The 12,416-nt window shown below is 39.5% G+C and overlaps 1 protein-coding gene across 5 annotated transcripts in view; it reads right to left on the reverse strand.

Annotated features, from left to right (window-relative positions):
* Positions 1-2,916: 2,916 nt before the first annotated feature.
* The window catches only part of LRIG2 (leucine rich repeats and immunoglobulin like domains 2), a 66,456-nt gene continuing 56,956 nt past the window's right edge, over positions 2,917-12,416 (reverse strand). For 4 of the 5 annotated variants that reach the window (XM_070367471.1, XM_070367474.1, XM_070367473.1 and 1 more), the window contains 2 exons: positions 9,276-9,596; positions 2,917-8,026 (listed from right to left, as the gene is read on the reverse strand). In XM_070367471.1, coding sequence (XP_070223572.1) covers positions 7,800-8,026; positions 9,276-9,596 — 548 coding nt within the window. In that variant the 3' untranslated portion in view covers positions 2,917-7,799. The remainder of the gene's footprint in view (positions 8,027-9,275; positions 9,597-12,416) is intronic. The other variant, XM_005887095.2, reaches the window with a different exon arrangement.

Consider the following 12,416-nt stretch of genomic DNA (forward strand, 5'->3'; position numbering starts at 1 on the left):
ATCCCTTCTGCCGTGGGGCAGCTGAGCCCCATATGCCATAACTAAGGAGTCTGTGCTCTGGAGCCCGTGAAACACAACTACTGAAGCCTGCGTGCCTAGAGCAAGAGAAGCCACCACAGTGAGAAGCCTGCACACCACAACTAGAGAGTACTCCCCACTCACCCCAACTAAAAAAAAAGCAGCAATGAACACCCAGCACAGCCGAAAGTAAATAAAATTTAAAAAAACCCTCCTCAAACCACTGTTGTGAAGATGAAGTGCTGAGTATGTAAAGTGCTTAATGATACCTGAAAGGGGTGGCAGAATATGTTTGCTAAAACTGCATTATTTGTTCCTAGCAGTAACTGATTAATGCTACCAGAGCACCTTCCTTGTCTCCTTAGAAACCTGTATGCAGGTCAAGAAGCAACAGTTAGAACCTTACATGGAACAACTGATGGGTTCAAAATTGGGAAAGGAGTAAGACAAGGCTGTATACTGTTACCCTGTTTAACTTACACACAGAGTTCATCATATGAAGTGTCACATGGATGAATCACAAGCTGGAATCAAGACTGCCAAGAAAAAAAGCAACAACCTCAGATATGCAGATGATACCACTCTAATGGCAGAATGCAAAGATGAACTAAAGAGCCTCTTGATGAGGGTGAAAGAGAAGAGTGAAAATGCTGGCATAAAATGCAAACATTCAAAAAACTAAGATCATAGCATCCTGTCCCATCACTTCATGGCAAATAGAAGGGGAAAAAATGGAAGCAGTGACCGATTTTATTTTATTGGGCTCCAAAATACCTGTGGATGGTGATTGCAGTCATGAAAAGGCACTTTTGCTCCTTGGAAGGAAAGCTATGACAAACCTAGACAGCATATTAAAAAGCAGAGATATCACTTTGCTAACAAAGGTCCGTATAGTCAAAGCTATTGTTTTTCCAGTAGTCATGTACAGATGTGAGTTGAACCATAAAGAAGGCTGAGTGCTATAGAATTGATGCTTTTGAATTGTGGTGCTGGAGAAGACTCTTGGGAGTCCCTTAGCAAGAAGATCAAAGCAGTCAATCCTAAAGGAAATCAACGCTGAATATTCATTGGAAGGACTGATGCTGAAGCTCCAATACTTTGGCCACCTGATGCAAAGAGCTGACTCATTGGAAAAGACCCTGATGCTGAAAAAGATTGAAGGCAAAAGGAGAAGGGGGTGGCAGAAGATGAGATGGTTAGATAGTATCACTGACTCAATGATCATGAGTCTGAGTAAACTCCAGGGGATAGCGAAGGAGCAAGAAAGCCTGGTGAGCTGCAGTCCATGGGGTCATGAGGAGTCAGACCTGAGTTAGAGACTGAACAACTGTGCTTTTTACTTGTCTCTTTTTGTCAAGAGCTTTGGAAACTGGCTTTCATGTTGGCCTATGACCTAAATAAACAAAGTGACCAAACTTGGCCTTAGAAAGTTCAAGATTTCTTGATTGGCTGAAAAAAGCAGCAGAGGTGGCAGATGGAACATTCCCTATAGAGCCTTGATTACACAAGGCTTAGTGTATTTTACAAACATGTAGGTCATAGCAACTGACCCTGCAACACAGACAGCTTCAGCACTGGGTTACAAGCTTCCAAATAGCTGAGTACAAACAAATACCTTTCATAACTCAGCAGGACTATTACTTGGGCCCTAGTACATCACACTTCAAGACAAAAAAATGAAAAAATCATGGCATTTTTCTTCATTCCACCTAATAAGAGAAGACAATGACAGTGTGTTTTCCTATCAGGAATAAAGTAAAAATCAGCTGCCACTGTACATTTCCAGTCTAGACTTTGACCATATTGAAAGTGATCAATGCCCAGAAGGTTTTTATCCAATGTTTGTGAAGACTGTAAGCACTCTTCAGAACTGGAAAATATCACAGTGGGAAAAATCCTGAACATGAATCAGAAGTTCTGAATTCAAATCTTGGCTCTACTGCCTAAAAACTTCTTAACACTGTTTGATGATCTCAATGAGCCATTTTTGCTAACTACAAAAAAGGAGAGATTAAAATCCTCTGCCCAATCTACATCTTAGGAGTACTGTGTGAGTCAAACAAAATAATGTTTGTGGAACATGCCTCAAAGAATAAACAGCAACAGAGGTGATAATGGGATCAGTATTATGAGCTCGGCCTTCAAACAGTTGACAAACTCAGAGGAAATAGCCCCTAAAACCGTACAGCAAGGAGGCTGACCAGAGTACTGACATTCTTCAAATATCTTATTAAAGATTTACCAGATTAGAAAACAGTCTTCAAATTCTTGATGCAGAAAGCACTCTTGTTTTAGTTGCCCTGGATCTTCATTGCTGTACACCAGCTTTCTCTAGCTGGAGAGAGTAGGGGCTACTTTCTAGTTGCAATGTGCAGGCTTCTCATTGCCACGGCTCCTCTTGTTGTGCTGCACAGCCTCTAGGCACATGGGCTCAGGAGTTGCGGCTCTCAGGCTCTGGAGCTCGGGCTCAGAAGTTGTGATACATGAGCTTAATTGCTCTGCGCCATGTGGGATCTCCCTGGATTAGGAAGCCAACTAAAGTCTCCCGCATTGGCAGGCAGACTTTTTACCACTGAACCTCCAGGGAAGTCCAGCACGCTTATTTTCTAACAAACTGTCAGATGTGCTTCTTTCCATCCACCAGGCATACAGCACCACAGTGGGTAGCCTAAGGAGGAAGAGGAGAACCAGCAGTGCCCGCCTGGGGCAACTCACAGTGCAGGCTGCACCCGAGGCAGGCTGGAGGCTGTGTGTGACTGCTAAACATGGCAGGACTACAGGAGAGTGGCTTTTCCCCATTTTAACTTGTACAGCTACTTGGAGTCCCTCTCGAAAGGACCACAAACTTTAAAATGCACCATTTCATTCCTGTCCTTTAGGCAAGAAAAGACCAGAACATCATCATGTATTTTAGCTTTATTGAAGACATTACAGTAGACAAACAAGTAGACAAACACATGCTTTATAAAATATACATTCTCATGTGTGAGAAAATATAAATAGATACTAGGGAAGGGCCACACTGAACGACAACTTGGCTTATAATTCTCTTTACATACATCGAGTACCATGGCTGCTCGGACTGACATCCTCTGACGGGTAAAAAGGGAGAAGGGGAAAGGAGAGGGGAGAAGTAGTGTCTCAGTGGATCAAGAGGCCACTTTAAGTAGCCAAGAGATATCCAAAGAGCACTTGACCACCTGCTGATCAATTAGAGCTGACAAAGATCACTTTACTCCTTACATTTGAAAACAGGTTCAAATCAAGCTGTTTCTTTACCTTCACCCCACCTGTTGGTAGAGATTATCAGAACTGCTAGGAAACACTCAACATACAACCTTGAGGGAGCAGGTCCAAGTATCACTCCTCACACATGCACACGTGCATGCAAAAACACACACACACGTCCCTCACTACCCACAAAATCTCCAGGTGATTCATGGGCTTTCAGGTGTTGTTAAGAGAAGTTTGTAACATATCTCAATTCAGAACATGTTACTTTTGTCAACAAACCAAGCAGCTGTAAAAGGAACTGAGGAAAGGAAGGAAGTAAGGGAAGGAGAAAGGAAAGAGAGAGGAAGAAGGAAGAAAATTAAGCTTAACTGATGTTGACTTAGACTGTACTCCAAACAAAATTTTTAGGTTAGAAGCAAGAGGGAAAAGCATCTGCCACACTGAACTAGGAAAGAGACCACGTAATGGAAAAATGAAACGTTACTAACAGGTTGCCTAGCAATCTTAACTCAACTTTCTGAGGTCCAATTGCTTCACAATTACTTCTATAATTTGCATCAAAAGCAAAGTAAGAAATGGAAGATGTAGCATAAAATGACAGCCAATTTACCTCTGTTACTTCGCCACTCTTCTGGCATTTCTGGGGCTATTAACATGATTAGAAGAGGCCACAACACACTTGGGTAAAACACTGGCTACAAAACTGAACAGCACAATCCCATTCCCATTCCCATGGAGTCCCACTGACAAAAAAAGAAATGGTGGTGGGTGGGGAATAAAATAAAAAAGAAACAGGAATAAAAATTAAAGAGTAAAAGGGTTATACGCTGTAACATTTTTTATTATGGTAATGCCATTTGGGTTAGGAACATTAAAGATTTTCTCAAAAGAATAAGCCCAGTTTCATGTTTGCCATTATTAACACAGAACAGGCTCCTTTTGTCAACCAAAGAACATAATCTTTTAGTTAAAAATAAAATTTTAAATTATACAGTAAACTTACTGTATACAAATGATTCTATAGGGTGAAGATTTTAGATTGTCTGACTGCTTCTGGAGAATTCCAACGATAAAACTGAAACAGGGTTTAGGTCATCTTGTCCATATTCCATTTCAGTACAGAAACTTCTCCAATGCTCTTCATAGATGATTACTTAGCTTCTGTGCATACTTCTCCCATGAAAGGCTGATGATTCCTATTGTCAGATAAATCTAATTTTTAGAGTGTTAGGGTATATAGAATTATTGGCAGGTATATATACTCTATTTCCCTGTAACTTCTGTCCCACTGATATGACCCGTCCAATGGAAGACGAGTGCATCTAATCCTTGTTTCCTATGACAACCCTCTACATAACTAAAGACTTTCTCTCCCTCTTCTTAGGAAAATGGGTAAGATTCTTAAGTTGCTTAACATCTTAATGTTTCTTTTACAAAACCTCCCAATGGGCAACATGAAGGCAACTGTTTTTAAACACAACATTTACTTTACAGAAAAATACACATTTAGAGCATTGTAAGATGGCACATTAGGGGGACAGCACATTGGGCTGGGTTTCTGGTACCTCCTGTTCTACAGATTCCCTTGCATCTAGGGAAAGCACATCAGAGGCTGAACGACAGAAAGCTCATGGGGTCCACTTGTCGATTCTGTGGCAGGGAAGCTTGAAGTACAAGGAAAACATTATTTCTTCTTCCAGGTAGACTTACAGAATCAGTCTCAGAGGGGCACAAACAAATGAAGAGAATTTATGCATCCCTACTGATATGAAGTGGTAATTGGGTGGGAGACAGAGGATTTCTCTCGGCATTTGTTTGCCTTGCTCTTACAACATTTCTGATTAAATTGGTGGCAGGCAGACATTACACTGCTGGGAAGAAACAATGATGAGCCACTAATCCTGTTTACAGCAGAGCATCTGCTTGGTCAAAAACATGCAATAATGAAAAATTTCAGGAATTCCACCTCCTAAGATTAGAATTTATTACATTTACTATTTTTAAGACCAGGGGTAGACTATCCCCATTTAATCAAATTCCTGACTAGTTTTTCAGGCAAGTGTTTTTATTTAGGAAAGCTAGCAATATCTGGGAGGACATCTCAACCAGCTGACACGACAGAGAACCTGGCTGTAGAGGAGCAGCCTGACACCAGTGGCAGCAGAGAGACCACTGCTGAAGGAGAGGCAGTGATGGTAGATTTTAAGTTTTCTAGAGCACTGGTTTTGTCCTCTCCCATGTAACAGCTGATGCTCTTTGCAGCCTTGCTCTAACTCCACCTTTTTCACTGAAGAAAGTCCCTCAGAATGTGAGTCAGAGTACTATAATTAGAAGAATGACCTTGAATACATTAGAAAGGTGAGTCATAAACTGGTCACACATTAGCAGTGGCATACCTCTCAACAGATTCGGATACTCTGGTGTGCTGTAACACACCAAGGGTAGTTCTCAATCTAATCACGATTCTTCACGTTTACTGATACTGTTTTAGAAGCTGAAGGTTTTTTCTCCTCGTGAAAGGTTCTTATAGCATTACTCTTGCTATAGAGGAAATAAATCTGGCTCAAGTCAGAGTAAGCAGCATCACTCCTGTTCTACTCTAACAAATATTTCATGAAAGCAGCTTTTTATTAGAGTAGATAATCCTCCTTGATTCCTGGAGGGACCACAGATTCATAGAACGTTACAGCTGGAAAGGGCTTTAGAGCATCTAGTAAAACGTCGTTTCATAAATGAAAAAGTCAGGCTGAGAAGTAAAGAGACTTGCCTTTGATTATACAACTTTTAAGCAGCAGAGCTAAAACTAAATCAGGTTTCTTGATTCTAAGTCAGCCCAGTACAAGCTACACTATTAATTCAACCTAGTAAGTAGGAAGAGGGATCCAAAATTGAAAGGAGAGGAAAATAGTGGTACTTAAGAAGTTCAAAATGAAAATGAATGAGGCTATTTAAAAAGAAAAAAAAGGAAAAAAAAAGACAGACATGGTGGTATAAAACAGCTAAAAAAGTGCTGCTGCCTATGGGACAAAAACTTAGGATTGAAAACTAGTATGAAATTCAGCCAAACTTCCTGGCAAAGAGCTGAGAAATTACATAAAGTTTAAAACTCTTGAAATGTACAATAACTTAAAAACTGATATTTTCATTTAAGTGACTGAATTCATCTAGTACATAATTACTCCTCACTAAATTCAGAGGACAGAATCCAACAGTCTTTCTTTCTGAAAGCAGAAAGAAAGAAGAGCTTTAGTTCATTACACTTTATTACAGCACTAAGTCTTTTGTTAACATAAAGCTTTTTGCTATCAGAAATTCAAGAAAATGTTTTGGCTTAAATAATCACTTGTACAAAACAAGGACCATGCTGAAGTTTTATGAGTTTCTGCATGTTCTTCCCCAAAGCAATATTCCCTTAAGATATACTGTGCATTAGTAGAAGAGATATTAAACTGTTTAAAACACACACACACACAGAGAAAAAAAGCATTCTTTGGTTTCCTCATCAACAAAGTACTTTGCTCACAGTAGATATTCCCAAAACAAGTTTTCCTTTATCTGTGTGTATATGGCAATAACAAGACTACTAGTCTTTTGAAAGTCTTTTTATGCTAGAAAGATTATATTACCTGGCACTTGTAAACAGATGACAAATGATTAGATGCATGAATCTTTAGGTACCAAGAAAGTGGTTAATTACACCAAGACTGTGTTTGTGTGTACGCAATCACTAGGTACCGTGCTTCTGTACTTATTATACTTCTTAACAAGTATGTATTCAAAACTTGAAACGAAATCTTTGGATTCACTAAACCAGCTGTACAAAATCTGTGGTCTGAGAAGGTGTTGTCAATATTATACATGGATATTATATATATAATTTTAGCATATCAAAAATATTTACATTGCAACACATATGATCAATGAATACAAAAGTTATTTATAAATGCACATATATTTACAATGAGACCCCTGGATGACAGGGACCAAAAAAGAGAGAGAGATTCACAAGAATACAAAACTCTTGACCTGGTAATAGTTGGTCAAGTCTGGCATTCCTGTCGACGACCTTGAATATCAAAGCCCCACTCTCAACTATACGTTTAAAATCACTGCAGAATCCCAGGCACACTTCTCAGGGGCCTCCAAAGTTATTTCTCGTCCTTGGAAGGCAAAACAAAATGGCGTTGTTTATTCAGGGTCATTCTGCAGGTTGAGACAATCCAAGGTGTTAAGCAGCAAGGAGAGTCTTCCTAAGAGGCTATGCACACCTGGGCACATCCTGGTAGAACCATCACAAAGCACTTTGTCCTGTATCCTCCTCTGCCTGGGTTGCACATTTTCTATTAGATGTACCCATTTCTGTCAGCCGTTACCCTTTCTTCATCAAGTATAAGCCAAACGAATGCCTGGCCTACCTTGGTGTGGTCAGATAGAACTGTAGACGTAAGTAAAGCAAATGCTGACTTTGGGGTTTCTTCTGAACACTGAGGTAGTAAATACAAAATCAATTAATCTGAGTCTGCTGAAACTGCATCCTAGAGTGAGTTTCATGTGCCCTCACTGCCATTGTGAACGTTCCGAGTCCTACTAAAATCAAAAGTGTGGTCGTGTAACCTGTGACAGGGCGTGGGGCAAGTGGAACAGTCTGGATCACTCTCTGCCAGGCCCTCGTTTTGATGGAGTTGTGATGACTCAAGGACTGACTGCTGGGGAAAAGGAGGATGAGGCATACCTGGTTCTCTGCTTACGTTCCACAGAGGCCGCTGCAAAGTTTCTGAGAATGAAACACAGGAATAATTACCAGTGGTGAACGCAAGTTTACATTTTCTAAGACTTAATTTTCTTCTACCCAAGTCTTCAAAGAAATTAAGATGCCCAATATTCCTAAATAAGGACGTTAAGATCAAATGTATACTTGCCACTTTTCTTGCAACAACCAAAAAAAGAAAAGAAAACAAAAACTGGAACTATGGTCTTTCAAACCCTTCTAACCAACAACCTCACCAATTAATTACTGAAATCATGCTATATGTCATCTACTTTCACCTATTATTGGTGTTTCTGCTACTATAAAAATGAAAGCTTAAACTCTTTACACACATGGGAACAGACTACAAGAGAATTAGTATCCAAATAGTAATGAAAGTTGCGTAATACACAGAAAAAAACATGGACTAAGCAGTCATTATATCATTAAATAACAAATATCTTTAAAAAATCATTTTAAAAATAAGCAACCATTCCTCTTCAGCTTCTAACATGCCAGTAATCAGTTAACAGAACAACAGAGCACGTAGCCAAAGTCCATGCTACTCCGTTTATTCCAGCCAGAACCGTCCCTGGAGTCACCACTGCACGGCGTCTTGCACTGGAGCCCTGCAGTGGTCAGCCCCACCCCACTTCCAGCGCTCTTCCATCCAGGCTGACAAGAGGGTGAGAGCTGATCAACAGCCTGGATGGAGAAGAAGACATCTTCATGGTCTAGAAAGTTTCATTTGGCTTTGTTTTGATTTGCTTTACTGGGTTGTTTCAAATGCCCCATCTTCACAATACAACCTGTGTTCCTCTTCCTCACCTGCACAACACAACTGAAAGCAAACACCTGCCAAGTCATACTGACATTCAACATTTACCTGATAGAACAGCAACCAAATAAAATGTTTTTAAATCACAGAAGTGAAAATATTCACCAAATTATGCCCAAATTATTGTATCCTTGGTATTTCAGGTCTCCATTATTTAAATAAATATGGAAGAAAAAAGTACTGCCTATGTGAAACTTTTTTTATAGAAACTTTTTCTGTAACTTTTCCTAAATCTTTAGAAATAAGATCTTGCTACTCCCACAAAAACTGTTTTCATCCTACAACTTCAGACTTCTTTCCATAAAAATCTCTGGCTCTAGTTTATAGAAGTTAACAGTAGCTAATTATTACAGTATACCAATTTGTTTGTTTCTGTCAAATGAGAGTGCCACGGACACGATCGAAGGAAAAATCAAGTAGGTGAAAGTGAAAACAAACCAAAACAACAAACAACGCCGTGCCCTTTACCACTGCTCATCCGCGTGGAGGAAGGCTTCTTCTCATTCATCCTCTCATGGTTGGTGGGAAAGGCACATCTCTCTCTCTCTGCTGACGACACCAGGCTCTCCAGGGTAGTGGCATCTTGGGGAGGATGTGCCAAGTAAGTCTCTTTGGGCATCTGGACCATGAGGCTGGACAGTGTCTGATCCAGAACATCCTCTTCAGTAATATAGGTGTACGGACAGTATTCTCGGGTCCGGGAGTAGATGTTAGCATTGTCATAACAATCTGAGCAGATAACTCTGGTGCCAGCGCCACCTAATACAACCCAGGAAAGAAACCAAACATCCTTCAGTTAAGGACTCAGTTTTGCCAATGGTTAGTTTTCTCTAACAGCTGTCATCATTGTCATCACAGCTGGCATTTGTTCAAAACTTACATTATAAACATGATGAAGTTTCAAGGTCTTTCTGTGAATTAACTTATTTAATCCTTATAATATGCTTATGAGGTAAGTACTAATTATTATCGCTATATTACACACGGAATAATTACAACACAGAGAGGCTGGGTAACTTGCCCGAAGACATATTGCCCAGCGGAAAGCTGAAACTCTGGTCCTCTGACTTCAGCACGCACGCTCTTGAATAGTACATTAAATCATCCTTGTCCAGCCTAAATAAAGTCATGTTAAAATCAAGAGAGCCAAGATAAGGTTGGCACTGTGCTACAAGACACGTTTGGCTTAAGCAAACTAAAGCAGAGAAGAAGCAGCTAGGATGACTTCACTTCACAAAAGCCCCTATGACTTTCATAAGTCAAGAGGTAAAGCAACACTAATTGCTAAAAGGATTCCTAAAGAAAGTTTCTGACGGTCAAGGGTCCTGCCTGACAAGTGTGTGTGTGGTAGAAGTAGAAGTTTAATGAGCTCCCTGGACCATTAAGTGTTTGAAAACTGAATGATAAAAGAGAGGAAAGTGAGAACTAGAGAGTGAGTTACTTATTCATGATCAAGCAACAGAATTGTTAGACTCGGAAAAGAACTGAAGTAATTAAGTTTAACCCAGAAAGTAGTATTATTTCCTACAAATTGCAAAGAGTAGAGGCTTTTAAGTATTCTTTAAACAGCCAGGACTTCCCTGTCAGTGCAGTGGTTAGAATTTGATGTTTTCACTGCCATGGCCCCCAGTTCAATCCCTGGTCAGGGAACTAAGATCCTACAAACTGCTGAGTGCAGCCAAAAAAAGGCTAGAAATACCCTCCTTTTCATGGAAAGCCAAAAGAAAATCCAATTTGTTGATTTACACAGAAGTTCTAGTAACATCCAGTCTAAAAAAATCTCTGTAGAAATGAAACAGACCTTCCATTTGATTAGTACTTGAAGTACTACACAGATTCATTCAAAGAATCTTTAAGAATCTTGAGAGAACATTGGGGTACACATGTCTCTTTCCCTTCTGGTTTCCTCAGTGTCCATCAGCAGATGAATGGATAAGAAAGCTGTGGTACATATACACAATGGAGTATTACTCAGCCATTAAAAAGAATACATTTGAATCAGTTCCAATGAGGTGGATGAAACTGGAGCCTATTATACAGAGTGAAGTAAGCCAGAAGGAAAAACATAAATACAGTATACTAACGCATATATATGGAATTTAGAAAGATGGTAACAATAACCCGGTGTACGAGACAGCAAAAGAGACACTGATGTATAGAAGAGTCTTATGGACTCTGTGGGAGAGGGAGAGGGTGGGAAGATTTGGGAGAATGGCATTGAAACATGTAAAATATCATGTAAGAAACGAGTTGCCAGTCCAGGTTCGATGCACGATACTGGATGCTTGGGGCTAGTGCACTGGGACGACCCAGAGGGATGGTATGGGGAGGGAGGAGGGAGGAGGGTTCAGGATGGGGAACACATGTATACTTGTGGCAGATTCATTTTGATATTTGGCAAAACTAATACAATTATGTAAAGTTTAAAAATAAAATAAAATTAGGAAAAAAAAAAAAAGAATCTTGAGAGAAATGCTTTATAAAATATTGTTGCTTTATTTTTAAAATGAAGAAATTAAAGCTCAGATTTTAAATAACGTGTTCATGGCCACATGGCTGGAAAGAAGAACTGAGTCAAACCCAATTCTATCCCTTAATTCTCCTCCTTGTGCTCTGTAACTCCCCATGGGAAGGGTGGAGTGGAGAAAAGTACTGTTGAGAAGTTAGGTTCTTAATTATTAGAACTTAATTATTTTATATCTCTTAATTATTATTTTATATCTTAACTATTTTATCTCTCTCTGATACTCTCCAATATATACTGAGAATCATCAATGCCCTTTAAACTTGAGTGAATGTCTACCTGTCAGCAGACAGACCAAACTTCCTGGACATGGTCTGAAGGGTGCTCATGCCTGAAAAGGATAAAAGACACCTGAAAGAAGTTTCTAGAACATCTCTCTCCCATAACAATACTTTGGTTTGGAAGCCTTTGCTGTGTTCGCCAATCCCTTGTTTAAGAATATGTTCCTCTGGAATAGGAAATGGCAACCCACTCCAGTATTCTTGCCTGGACAATCCCATGGACAGAGGAGCCTGGGGGGCTGCAGTCCATTGGGTCAAAAAGAGTTGGACATGACTTAGCACATACACAAGGAAATAATTACTGTATATGTGTCATTTTCTCTTTATCTGCTTATAATTTATAATATATTTGTCATGTAGTAGATTAGCTAATGATATGGGCTGTAGAAATAGATCACCTAGGTTTGAATTTTTTCTCCCTCTAAATGATCACCAAGTGTAGTCTTGTATAAATGTCTTAATTTCTCTGTACCTCAGTCTTTTAATCAGTGCATTAGTGATTATACTGGTACTGAATACATAGACTGTCATGGGGACTGAGTGTGCACATGTAAAAATATTTAAATGGTTTCTGATACATAGTAAACATCATTCAATAAATGTTAACTATTTTTCTTTTTGAAAAAAAAAAATAAGAAGAAAGTGTTCCTCCTTTCTGTCAAATGATTTTCTCCTCTGTTAGGACTCTAGTCAATTTTCATCCTATTTTGCATGGATCCAAATGTTTTCATTGTGTATCTTATTTTAAAATACTGCTTCAAGTTAGTGGGGAAG

This window comes from Bos mutus, chromosome 3 (assembly GCF_027580195.1).
Source record: "Bos mutus isolate GX-2022 chromosome 3, NWIPB_WYAK_1.1, whole genome shotgun sequence".
NCBI classification, from domain to species: Eukaryota; Metazoa; Chordata; class Mammalia; order Artiodactyla; family Bovidae; genus Bos; species Bos mutus.